This window comes from Vipera ursinii (assembly GCF_947247035.1).
Source record: "Vipera ursinii genome assembly, chromosome: Z".
Lineage (NCBI taxonomy): Eukaryota > Metazoa > Chordata > Lepidosauria > Squamata > Viperidae > Vipera > Vipera ursinii.
Genome location: NC_139517.1, coordinates 7415396 through 7428822, shown reverse-complemented (window position 1 = coordinate 7428822; position 13427 = coordinate 7415396). Strand labels below are relative to the sequence as shown.

General features: G+C 43.7%; 3 protein-coding genes across 3 annotated transcripts in view; 1 reads left to right on the top strand and 2 right to left on the bottom strand.

Moving 5' to 3' along the window:
• Positions 1–9386, top strand: part of PFAS (phosphoribosylformylglycinamidine synthase) — a 60981-nt gene extending 51595 nt beyond the window's left edge. The window contains exons 30-32 of the mRNA XM_083378788.1: positions 5663–5869; positions 8156–8449; positions 8842–9386. Of these exons, the coding sequence (XP_083234914.1) occupies positions 5663–5869; positions 8156–8449; positions 8842–9303 (963 nt within the window). The 3' untranslated portion in view covers positions 9304–9386. The remainder of the gene's footprint in view (positions 1–5662; positions 5870–8155; positions 8450–8841) is intronic.
• Positions 5579–5989, bottom strand: LOC310649424 (histone H3.2; the record flags this gene model as incomplete). The annotated part of the gene is made up of 1 exon (XM_083377832.1): positions 5579–5989. The coding sequence occupies one exon, from the start codon at positions 5987–5989 to the stop codon at positions 5579–5581; it is 411 nt and encodes a 136-aa protein (XP_083233958.1).
• On the bottom strand, positions 8114–8503 carry LOC310649426 (histone H2A type 2-C-like; the record flags this gene model as incomplete). The annotated part of the gene is made up of 1 exon (XM_083377834.1): positions 8114–8503. One exon carries the CDS (start codon positions 8501–8503, stop codon positions 8114–8116), a length of 390 nt encoding a protein of 129 aa, XP_083233960.1.
• Positions 9387–13427: the final 4041 nt, after the last annotated feature.

Genomic DNA, 13427 nt, shown 5'->3' with positions numbered 1-13427 from the left:
ACCTAACACGCATCTCCGCCTCCCGAGGCTTCACACGTTCCCCCCCCACACACACGGGTGGCTTTACCTGTCGTGTGAATGCCGCCCATCTTCTTTGCCAGCTTCTCAGATGGGCTCCCAGTGTAGATTCTATCAGTGGGAATGCGTGAGAAGAGAGATTAAGTGGTTTTCTTTTTTTTAACGCCAACCCTGTGTCTAAAAGGATGATCAAGTGCATATATAGATATTTGTCAGCGTTTGAAGGACCATGTTACTATTCATACCAAAGGAATAAAGAGGGATAAGAATAACAAGAGACAGGAAGCGAAAGAAAATGGAGGGCTTGGACTGCCGGATTGGATGCTATATTATCAAGCAGCTATATTAACATGGATAAAAGACAGATATTGCTGAAAACAGATGAAAAATTGATTTTAATTTTTTTATAAATATTGGCTAAGCTTAAAGAGGTTTTCCCAGTTGCAATGTACAGCTGTGAAAGCTGGACCAGGCTCAAGGTTGACTCAGCCTTCCATCCTTCCGAGGTAGGTAAAATGAGGACCCAGATTGTTGGGAGCAATAAGCTGACTTTGTAATAATGCCGCTTGGGGTGTGTGTGAAAGCCCTAACAAGCAGGCATATACATAGAATAAAGGCTACTGCTAAGCTTGTAAGCCGCCCTGAGTCTTCGGAGAAGGGTGGGATATAAATGGAATTAAAATTAAAAAAAAAAATTAAAAAGGCTGAGTGCCAAAGAATTGAGGCCTTTGAACTCGGGTGCTGGAGAAGACTCCTGCGAGTTCCTTGGACTGCAAGGCGATCAAACTGATCAGTCCTAGAGGAGATCAACCCTGACTGCTCTTTAGAAGGTGAAACTCCTGAAGCTGAAACTCAAATACTTTGGCCACCTAATGAGAAGGAAAGACTCACTGGAGAAGAGCCTAATGCTGGGAAAGATTGAGGGCAAGAGAAGAAGGGGACGGCAGAGAATGAGGTGGCTGGATGGAGTCACTGAAGCAGGAGGTGTGAGCTTAAATGGACTCCAGAAGATGGTAGAGGACAGGAAGGCCTGGAGGAACGTCGTCCATGGAGTCACGATGGGTCAGACATGACTTCGCAACTAACAACAACAACAAAGCTTAAAGATGGAAGAAGAACAAATAAAAGAATCAACGATAATATGGGCAAAGAACTTTGGATATAATATAGAATTAGAAAAGTGTCAAAGCTTATGGGAAAGAAACGTCAAAATAACAAAAATGGCAACATATAAAGAAAACTTATACAAAATGTTTTATCGATGGCATTTAACACCGGTGAGATTAGCAAAAATGTTTCAAAATATGTCTAATAAGCGTTGGAAATGTAAACATCAACCAGGTAGGTACTTCTTATCATACCTGGTGGACATACCCTAAAGCAAAAAGATTTTGGTCAAGAATACACATATGGTAAGAGAAAATGATTCAAAAATCTATAGACTATAAGCCAGATTTGTTTTTGTTCGGCATAAAGTAGGAAACTATGAGAAAGAATGTGCCTATATACTTAATTTTACACGTATTAACTGCAGCAAGAATAGCATTTGCTCAATATTGGAAAAATGAAAACCTACCAATGGAGCAAGAAGTAAGAAAATCTTAAGATTGTGCAGATGTGGACAGATTGACATTGAAGATTGTAGAGATGGAGGTCAAGGATATGAAGGGACAGTGGGCAGCAAACTGCCTGCCTTAGTATCCTGTTATCCACATGTCCATGAGCTCATTCCAATTAGCACTGCCAAGGACTGCCAAGAACTAGCTAGATAAGGAAGACTCTGCCCTGGCTGGGATGTTTGGGATGTTCTCTAAGATTGACTAGGGGAGTACACCAATAAACAATGCTTTTGCTGTGCATTATTTCCTGCTTGTTAAAACTGTATAAATACAATAAACTCTGCGTAGGCAGACAGACATTTTGGGACACCCTGAATCCCGACAAAAGATAAAAGAGAAAGAAGATTCAGTATATTTTAGAACATGGGACAATTTTTATCAATGGCAAGAAAAATGAGTTAGAGAGAAAGGAACGTGATATGTACAATGTAACATTAAATATGAATTAGTAAGAAGTACAACTATCGGGTGAAGTGAAGATGCAAGAAACATACTGTATTAACACTAGTCTATTGATTAGGAAAATATAGAAAACTAATCATTACTGATCGTTTTTTAAACACATCAATCCGGACAATATGCTGTTTGCTAAATAGTAAAGAATGTTATTTTATAAAAATGTTATTTTATAAAAATTATAAAAATTTTATATGAATAACAAGAGACACTGAGAACGTTACCAAAAGCTCTTCGTTGAATGTCTTAACAGGGATTTTTAAGTACATAATTCAGAATAACAGAGTTGGAAGGGACTTTAGAGGTCTTCTAGACCAGGGCTTTTCAACCAGTGGTACAGGTACCACCTGTGGTACATTGGCACCTGGCAGGTGGTACGCGACCATCCTAGAAAAGTGGTAGCGGGGGAGGGGAATGAGCTGAACCGGGGGGCAGCAACGCACAAGCCTGAGTGAGAGATGGCTGGAGCTGCAGGGCTGTTGGGGCTCAGCGGAAGTGCCAGGACCAGTGCCAGGCTCCAGCTGGAGCTCAGCGCCGATCCTGGCGCTTCTGCTGAGCCCAGAAGAAGCGCCGATCAGCTGCAATGTTGCGGCATCTCCAGGGTCTTGTGAGTTACATTCAGATGCTTGGCAACTGATTCCTATTTATGATGGTCACAGTGTCCCAGGGTCATGTGAAGTGACCAAAACCTGCTGCAACCACCCAACAGAGGGGGGAAAATAAAAACCAAACACCCTCCACCCCAGCCCCGCTGCCAATCCTCAACAGAAATGCTCACAACAATGAAAACCTCAGACAGGCCGCCAGGAAACTTCTCATTACTTCTAGATTGGATCCATTCCAATCTAAATTTGGTATCCGCGACCCCAGCGGGTGATCCTAGGGTTGAGGTTGAGTCTGAACAGCATCCAGAGGGCTGCATTTAGGCAGGAAAAATCAAATGCAAGGGTATAGTATAGGTGGTACCTTGCTCGATAATAGTAACTGTGAGAGAGATCTCGGAGTCCTAGTGGACAATCACTTCAATATGAGCCAGCAGTGTGCTGCAGCTGCCAAAACAGCCAACACAGTGCTAGGCTGCATTAACAGAGGGATAGAATCAAGATCAAGTGAAGTGCTAATACCACTTTACAATGCTTTGGTAAGGCCACACCTGGAATACTGCATCCAGTTTTGGTCACCACGATGTAAAAAAGATGTCGAGACTCTAGAAAGAGTACAGAGAAGAGCAACAAAGATGATTGGGGGACTGGAGGCTAAAACATATAGGGAACGGCTGCTGGAATTGGGCATGTGTAGTTTAACGAAGAGAAGGGTGAGGGGCGACATGATAGCAGTGTTCCAGTATCTCAGGGGCTGCCACAAAGAAGAGGAAGTCAAGCTATTCTCCAAAGCACCTGAAAGCAGGACAAGAAGCAACAGATGGAAACTAGTCAAGGAGAGAAGCAACCTAGAACTAAGGAGAAACTTCCTGACAGTTAGAACAATTAACCAGTGGAACAACCTGCCTCCAGAGGTGGTGAATGCTCCAACACTGGAAGTTTTTAAGAAGAGACTGGACAGCCATTTGCCTGAAATGGTATAGGGGTTTCCTGCCTGAGCAGTCCCTTCCAACTATTATTATTATTATTATTATTATTATTATTATTATTATTATTATTATTATTACTATTACTATTATTCGGATTGTTTATTTTTTTTCATGGGCACCGAAGAAAAGTGACTGTGTTCCCTTTGGCGGGGGAAACAACGGAGAAGAAATGGAGGAAAGGAGACAATCTTTTGCAACATTTCTATTGTTGGGGGCAATTAATTGTTGGGGGCAATTAAGCTGACTTTGTAATAATGCCGCTTGGGGTGTGTGTGAAAGCCCTAATAAGCAGGCATACACATAGAATGAAGGCTACTGCTAAGCTTGTAAGCCGCCCTGAGTCTTCGGAGAAGGGCGGGATATAAATGGAATTAAAATAAATAAATAAATAAACCGGAATGCTCGATTAAACGAAGCAAGAGAAATGCCATTGCTGGCATGTCGCATCCGTTCCTTTAAAGGTTCCTAGGAGAAGAAGCGGAATCCAAGCAGCAGAGTGGCGCAGCGGAAGCGTGCTGGGCCCATAACCCAGAGGTCGATGGATCGAAACCATCCTCTGCTAATTTATTTTTCCCCCTCTCTCCTATTCTGATCGACCCCAAATGCCATTATTTTTCAGCGCCTTTCTGGCAATTTTTTTTTTGCTAACGGCAATTAATATTTTTATTTGATTTCTGGAGAGATTGCAAGCGAAAGGATCGGTCGCTGCTCATGCTCGGACTGCAGAGAGAAAACACCTTACAGTAGTTTTTCCTTTTTTAAAAAGTGTCCTCCTTTGGCTAATATTTCCCACCAAACTTCGCAGAGAGGCAGCGCTTTCCGCGGCTGAAAAAAACAAGGAACAGAATCGACAGAAGCATCTAGTTAAATTTGCAAGCGAGGGAGGGAGAGAGAATGAATTTGGAGGAATTCTACAGACTCAGCTAACGGGAGTCAGGATGGCCGAGCGGTCTAAGGCGCTGCGTTCAGGTCGCAGTCTCCTCTGGAGGCGTGGGTTCGAATCCCACTCCTGACACAAAGAATTTTTTCCAAGAGAATTGCTTGTTTTTTTTTTAAAAAAAATAGAAGTACTTTCTGAAATAGAATCACTTGCTTTTCTGTCGATTCTGTACCTTCGTTGGGACTCCCTTTTGCCCTTCCTCAAGAGTACAATTTATTTTATTTATTTATTAATGGGACTTATATCCCGCCCTATCTCCCGAAGGACTCAGGGCGGCTAACAACAACAACATATAATAAGTACAGAAATTAAGATAAAATTAAAAATTTTTTATTTATTTTATTTTAATTCCATTTATATCCCGCCCTTCTCCGAAGACTCAGGGCGGCTTTACAAATTAAAGCCATCTGTGCAATAAATTAAAAATTAAAAATAAATTAAAAATTTCCTGCAAGTATTCAGGGAAGAACTTACATCCAATATCTAATGTTATATTGAAGGAAGCTAACTGGGAACTTCAAAGATGCCGCTTAAGAACAAGTTTCAGGAAATTAAAACGAAACTGTGGTGCAAAGTTAAAATGAGAAACACTCGCCAGCCATAGGTGACACAAATAGTTGCCGTCTCTATCGATGGTCTAATATTTGCTCCAGACTTCGTTAGACGAGCAAGAATCCCTAGATTTGAGGCGGATTTCCAGCCCCTTTGGGCTTTTGTCACAAAAGTAATGATACAACTGCATAATGGGAGAATTATAAACTGGACCAAGATTCTGCAAAACGGGCTTCAGAACCATCGTTATTCCTGGGAGCATTTTAACATCTCAATCTAACCTTCCTAAGGAAGAGTTCCACGCGAGCGGTTCGTGGATCTCAGCTCTTTCCAGGCAGAGGTGGTGGCTCTTAAAAGAGCCTTTTGGTGGGTGTGCCAATCGGCCCGGGAGGGTGGGGGTCCTCACGCCCTCTCGCCGCGGATGCGGCGGGCCAGCTGGATGTCCTTGGGCATGATGGTGACGCGCTTGGCGTGGATGGCGCACAGGTTGGTGTCCTCGAAGAGCCCCACCAGGTAAGCCTCGCTCGCCTCCTGCAGCGCCATCACGGCCGAGCTCTGGAAGCGCAGGTCGGTCTTGAAGTCCTGCGCGATCTCCCGCACCAGCCGCTGGAAGGGCAGCTTGCGGATCAGCAGCTCCGTCGACTTCTGGTAGCGGCGGATCTCGCGCAAAGCCACGGTGCCCGGCCGGTAGCGGTGAGGCTTCTTCACGCCGCCCGTGGCCGGCGCGCTCTTCCGCGCAGCCTTGGTGGCCAGCTGCTTGCGGGGCGCCTTCCCGCCGGTCGACTTGCGAGCCGTCTGCTTGGTGCGAGCCATGCTATCGCCAACGCCGAATCCTCCCAAGAAATGAAGCCTGGGAACTGCGCGCCGGCTCTTTTATAGCCCGCGCCTTTAGCCTGATTGGCTGAATTCGAATATCTCGTCTTGACGCTGATTGGATGTTCATGAAAACATTATCTTTCTCTCACTCCGCCTCCTCACGGTTCCTCAGCTGCCAAGGCTTTGTTTCCACGCCCAGGATGATTCGACTCTGAATTACATCCGTTACAAAATGTCTACTTTTCATTGTAATTGTATCCTAAGAAAAGACGCTTTTTATATGTGTATGTATCATGTGGAGGAAAGCAAAGGTACCTCGGGATACTGTTTCAACTTAGCAAGTTGACAAGCTCTTTCCTTGGCAATTGTCCTTCTTGTCTTTCCCGAAACTCTTTCAGACGACTGCGTGAAATCTTGGGATTAAAATACCCAGAATATTGGTACATTTCATAATTTTTTAGCCTAAGTGTTATAACCAGAATACTGGAGTATTATATTCCTATTTGTGTAAATTCGGCAAAATCCAATTCTGACGTAAAGTGCAAATCCTTAGCATTTCGCTTTCATTTGCTCTGGCTTCATTCCTAGGTTTCATAATGTCCATTTTAATTGCTTTAAATAGTTTTGAGTGTTGTAGGACAAGGTGGCGATGTTCTGCAAGCATACAGGATCCTGGTTTTTGTCGGGGCGGTGGGGGGGACGCCTCTGGTACGTGCACAGCTGTGTTTTGAATAAGCAGAAATATGGATAGAATTGTGGTTTTCAAAATTAGTATGAACTTTCTTGCATGAGATCTTTTTAAACTCTAATGTCTGGGACGAAAACTGTCCTATTTTAAATCTTCAGACACAACGCTTCGAAAGAGAACCAGCTTATATCAAGATGGATCTATTTAGAAAATAGGATCTGTTTATTTTTTTAAAAAAAACTTGTATTATTGAAAAACGCGCTTTATTGCTTAGTCACCGGATTGGTTGACTAGGCTCTCGAAAGGAATTGAACTGCATTAAGAAAGCTGTCCACTAACAGTAGCTACTTTGAAAAGCCCGCCAAGTAGGGGATTGGCTAATCAAGCCATCAGCACCATCCAAACAGCAACTTTCTTTTAGTTTGAAATTGCCGCCGTGGCCAGAGCTTTTTATGCATCAGACACATGGTTTATTTCATTTTCCTTGTTTTTTTTAAAAAGTTACTGTTTACAAATTGAACACTCAATAAATGTACATTTCTATCATTTATTGTCTTAACAATGCAGGGCAATCCGAACGCATTTTCTCGGTGCTATCCAAATTGGGTTTCAAAAATTGCCTTGGGCTCCTGGACTTGATGGAATCCCGGAGGTTTTTTGTTTTTTTTTCCCCCAGCAAGGCCAATGGTCTTCCTTGAACATTTTTAAAACATTTCGCTTCTCATCCAAGAAGCTTCTTCAGTTGAATTGAAGAAAAGAGTTTCTTGCATGAATTGTTTGTTTTTTAAAACACAAGTCCTGTTGTCTTCTAGAAAAAGCACCTTTGGGACAAACCCTGACCTGGATAATTGAAAATCTCCAGACTTGATGGAATGTATCGTTTAGATCTATTCACCTGGATTGCTAGCTAATGTCTACTCTTCGTGCTTTTTACATGTAACCTTTATGCTTCTGTGGAGGAAGGAAGGCAAAAGTACCTCGGGATATTGTTTCACTTAACCCTGGCCTGGATAAATTGAAAATGGGAATGTATAATTGAAAATGATGGAATGTATCCAGTTTAGATCTGTTCGCCTGGATCACTCAAATAAATGTCCGCTTTTCGTTGCAATTAGAGCCTAAGAAAGATGCTTTTTACTTGTATTGTGTCACCTTAATGCAAGGGTCTTCAAACTTGGCCCTTTTATGACTTGTGGACTTTCAACTCCCAGAATTCCTCAGCCAGCGTGGCTGGCTGAGGAATTCTGGGAGTTGTAAGTCCACAAGTCATAAAAGGGCCAAGTTTGAAGACCCCTGCCTTAATGCTTCTGTGGAGGAAGCTAAAGGCATCTCAGGATATTGTTTCACTTAAAGCAAGCAGACAAGCTCTTTCCAGGAAAAGGTGGGTGGCTCTTAAAAGAGCCTTTGGGGTGTCGTTCCGGGCGGCCGGGCTTTTACTTCCCTTTGGCCTTGTGGCTCTCGGTCTTCTTGGGCAGCAGGACGGCCTGGATGTTGGGCAAGACGCCCCCCTGGGCGATGGTGACTTTGCCCAGCAGCTTGTTCAGCTCCTCGTCGTTGCGGATGGCCAGCTGCAAGTGGCGCGGGATGATGCGCGTCTTCTTGTTGTCCCGGGCCGCGTTGCCCGCCAGCTCCAGGATCTCAGCCGTCAGGTACTCCAGCACCGCGGCCAGGTAGACGGGCGCCCCGGCCCCGACGCGCTCCGCGTAGTTGCCCTTGCGCAGCAGCCGATGCACGCGGCCCACGGGGAACTGCAGCCCGGCGCGGGAAGAGCGAGTCTTGGCCTTAGCTCGGGCTTTGCCGCCTTGTTTGCCGCGTCCGGACATTTTAGATTCGAGAGTAACAGCGGTAGAAAATTTACCCGGAGAATACTGTTTTCTGGTGGCTCCTTATGCCTCATTTTATTCACTCGAAGAGCTCGTAAACGCACATTTCCTATTGGTTAGTTTCTGCCGAGGTTCTTCCGCGTCCAATGAAAAAAACAACACCGTTTTTAACCGCCCAATAGAGAAGAGGCGTTTTAATGCCACCCAATAGAAATCGGATTCTCGAGGATTCCGCCATTCGCGTAGAAAATGTACGGAAGTGGGTGGAGCTCTTCTTCTCGGCCAATGAAAAACGTAGCTTTGGAACACCTTCATTTGCGTACGGGCCCTATAAATAGGGGGCAGGAAGAGTTTCTTCTCCAGAGTTCGTTTTTTTCCCCTCTTTGGTTGGATCGTTTTGTTTGGTCTCGGATTTGATCATGCCCGAGCCGGCTAAGTCTGCTCCCGCGCCCAAGAAAGGCTCGAAGAAAGCCGTGACCAAGACGCAGAAGAAGGGTGACAAGAAGCGCAAGAAGAGCCGCAAGGAGAGCTACTCCATCTACGTCTACAAGGTGCTCAAGCAGGTCCACCCGGACACCGGCATCTCCTCCAAGGCCATGAGCATCATGAACTCCTTCGTCAACGACATCTTCGAGCGCATCGCCGGGGAGGCTTCCCGCCTGGCCCACTACAACAAGCGCTCCACCATCACCTCCCGCGAGATCCAGACGGCCGTGCGCCTCCTCCTGCCCGGTGAGCTGGCCAAGCACGCCGTCTCCGAGGGCACCAAGGCCGTGACCAAGTACACCAGCTCCAAGTAAACGGGGCCAACTTTCCTTCATCCAGACCCAAAGGCTCTTTTAAGAGCCACCTAACTTCTCAAAAAAAGAGAGCTGCTGCAGCTAGCCGATTTATTTATTTATTTACTTATTTTAATTCCATTTATATCCCGCCCTTCTCCGAAGACTCAGGGCGGCTTACAAGCTTAGCAGTAGCCTTCATTCTATGTATATGCCTGCTTGTTAGGGCATATACGTTTAAAAGGCCGCTTTGCAAAGACTATAAATTGACCTAATTTTTCCCCCCTAAGGTTTAGTTTAATTTAATTTATTGAATTTATATACCGCCCTTTCCCCCGAAGGACTCAGGGCGGTTTACAGGGTATGATTTTTAAAACATTAATACAAAAATTAAGACCAATTTAAAAAAGATGAAACTAAGTCCCTGCAACATGTAAAACCCAATTAAAACTCAGCCTGAGCCGGAAGGCTAGAAGAGCTTTGACCTAAAGGAAGTTAAAACGGTAATGTGTTTTGCAACTACTGGGGGGGAAGGGGGTCCTTAGATTCCTTATTTAAGACTTGTAAGACCTGTAAGAGTTTTTTTTTTGTAAGAAAAAAAAAACTTGGGTGAGAATGGATGGAAACTAGTCAAGGAGAGAAGCAACCTAGAACTATTTGTTTTATTTATTTATTTTAATCCCATTTATATCCCGCCCTTCTCTCTGAAGACTCAGGGCGGCTTACAATCTAAAGCACAAATCAATGTGCTTAGCAATAGCCTTCATTCTATGTATATGCCTGCTTATTAGGGCTTTCACACACACACACCCCCCAAGCGGCATTATTACAAAGTCAGCTTATTGCCCCCAACAATCTGGGTCCTCATTTTACCTACCTCGGAAGGATGGAAGGCTGAGTCAACCTTGAGCCTGGTGGGACGCGAACCTGCAATAATTGCAGGCAGCTGGTGTTACTTAAGGAGGCATTAGCCCACTGCTAAGGAGAAACTTCCTGACAGAACAATTAACCAGTGGAACAACCTGCCTCCAGAAGTGGTGAATGCTCCAACACTGGAAGTTTTTAAGAAGAGACTGGACAGCCATTTGTCTGAAATGGTAGAGGGTTTCCTGCCTTAGCAGGGGGTTGGACTAGATGACCTCCAAGGTCCCTTCCAACTTATTATTATTATTATTAATGCATAAGTTGCAGAATTTGCAACTTCCTCTAGTGCTCTGCATGGACTATTATTTAGAGGCCCAGGTTCCTGCATAAAAAAGTATAAATTCTTATCAATGAATTTGCTGATAAATATATTTTTGTGGCTGCCTGACTGAGGAGGGGAAGCTTCGGTCCTGGTTATCTTACATCCTAAGCCAGGATTCCCCAAGCCCTGGTCTGTGGAATGCCAGCAACTGGTCTGCACAAACCAGCAAAGCCCCATCCATGGGATGCAGGCAGCATACAAACCCATGCACTCTCCAGTTCACGGAAAAACTTTTTTCCTCGGATGCCCAAAAGGTGGGGGACCTCTGTCCTAAGCAATCTTATTTGGATTTCTCCCTATGCTAAAAAAACAAACAAACCTTAGCCAAATGAAGTTCATGAACCCTTTACAAATTTAACTCCTTACACTTCAGCATCATCCTGTGTGAATTCTAAATATAATGATGATGATGATGATGATGATGATGATGATGATAATAATAATAATAATAATAATAATAATAATAATAATAATAATAATAATAATGGTATAAAGGGCCACAATAATAATGGTATAAAGGGCCACACAACAGTGCTGTTTTTATCTCTTTTGCCCCCTTTCCCACGCTGCCACTTGGAACATGCTGTCTGATTAAAAAATTTTTTTTAAGTACCCTCCCTAAGATATGACTACAAGAATACAGAAAAAGCTCAGCCTCAAAGTTGGAAGTTCTTGTAAATCTCTCTAAAAACTGTTATTGAATACGAAGATAAGAAAACAGGTTAAGAAAAATCTAAAAAAAACCCCACACTAAAAATTAAGGGAAGGGGAGGAAGAAAAAGAAAAATTGAAAAAGAAAATGATTTCCTTTTAAACGAAACCAGTTTGGCCTAGTGATTAAGGCACCAGGCTAGAAAACAGGAGACTATAAAGTCCTGACTTAAGGCATGAAAGTGGCTAAGTGACTTTGGGCCAATCACCCTGTCAGCCCAACCCACCTCACAGGGTTGTTGTGTGGAAAATAGGGTAAACAAGGAACATTAGAGATGTTTGTTGCCTTGGAGTTATTTATAAAAATAACGAGAGTGGAATAAAAAATATTTGTATGCGTATCTATTTGGAGAGATGGAAAGGAAGAAGAGAGGGAAATTGTATTTTATGTATTCTAATGTATATTATATCACGTTAACATACATTAAAATCTTTCCTACCATTTCAGTCAAAAAAAATAAAATCTCTTCATCCCAGATCTTTATCTATTAGCAAACAATAAAGTCTTATCATTGAATTTTGATTGACAAAAGTCCACTAAGAAAATTGTTTTAAATCTCCAAGGGGAATACCTTTAGCTTTTATAGGAAGTTTGGGGAAAATTCAGAGAAGAGCAACTAAGATGATCAAAGGCCTGGAGGCCAAAACATACGAAGAAGGGCTGCGGGACTTTGGTTTGGCTAAAGAAAAGAAGAAATAGGGGAGACATGATAGCGGTGTTCCACTATCTGAGGGGCTGCCACAAGGCAGTGTGTGTGTGTGGGGGGGGCAGGTTTTTCACCAAAGCACCAGAGGGAAGGACGAGAAACAATGGTTGGAAATTGATCAAGGAGAGAAGCAACCTGGAATTAAGGAGAAACTTCCTGACACTGAGGACAATCCACCAGTGGAACAGCTTAGATCCCCTGAAATCGTGGGCGCTCCATCACTGCAGATTATTAAGAAGAGACTAGACCAGGGGTAGGCAACCTCGGCTCTTTTATGACTCATGGACTTCAACTCCCAGAATTCCTGAGTCAGCTATGCTGACTCAGGAATTCTGGGAGTTGAAGTCCATGAGTCATAAAAGAGCCGAGGTTGCCTACCCCTGGACTAGACAGTCACCTGTCTGAGATGGTATAGTTTCTCCTGCTTGAGCAGGGGGCTGGACTAGAAGACCTCCCAGGTCCCTTTCAGCTCTATTCTATTCTAGAGTTCAAAATTATAAGACTGGGACTTCCTCGGAAGTCTCTGCAAACCCTCTGCACATCTTCACATCCTTTGGGGGGGGGAACAAAGGCAACTCTCAGAATGACATAGATTTCTTAAAAATGCACCCAACTGAATTGATCACGTTGACGAATGAGCCTGTTTTCGGGCACGGCATTCCAGGTAATTGTACAAAATGGAATAAAAATACAAATCAACGAACCCAGTCTTTTTAATTTAATTTAATTTAATAATTTGATTTCTATACCGCCCTTCTCCCGAAGGACTCAGGGCGGTGAACAGGGCAATACACAATAAAAATCGAATACAAAAATTAAAAAGCCATTAAACACCATGCCCATAAAATCAATACATATTAAAGTTAAAACTAGTTTTTGTTGTTTCTTTTTTTAACGATGCCACAGAATTCTTCTGTTCCGAATGACAGATGAACATTTGTCTGCGCAGATTCCTCGGTTAGTCTGGCATTAGCACTGTAACAGGGGGAAAAGTGAATTTATGATGTTCAGAGATAAACTGAAGCTCGTGTGAATGGGGGAAAAAAATAATGAGCTCCTGCGTTGGCCGGGAATCGAACCCGGGTCAACTGCTTGGAAGGCAGCTATGCTCACCACTATACCACCAACGCTTATGTATTTGTCCTTCTCTAAGCTAATGATTCCTTAGAGCAGGGCTCTCCAACCTTGGCCACTTTAAGACTTATGGACTTCAACTCCCAGAATTCCTCAGCTAGCATAGCTGGCTAAGGAATCCTGGGAGTTGAAGTCCACAAGTCTTAAAGTGGCCAAGGTTGGAGACCCCTGCCTTAGAGCAGGGATAGGCAACCTCGGCTCTTTTATGAGCCATGCTGGCTCAGGAATTCTGGGAGTTGAAGTCCACGAGTCAGAGCCTTAGAGATTGCGTTTCTGGCTCTCCACACGGTGGTGCAGTTGGCTAAACATGTGGATTCTCTCAGCTCCTCCAATAATTGATCCTTCCT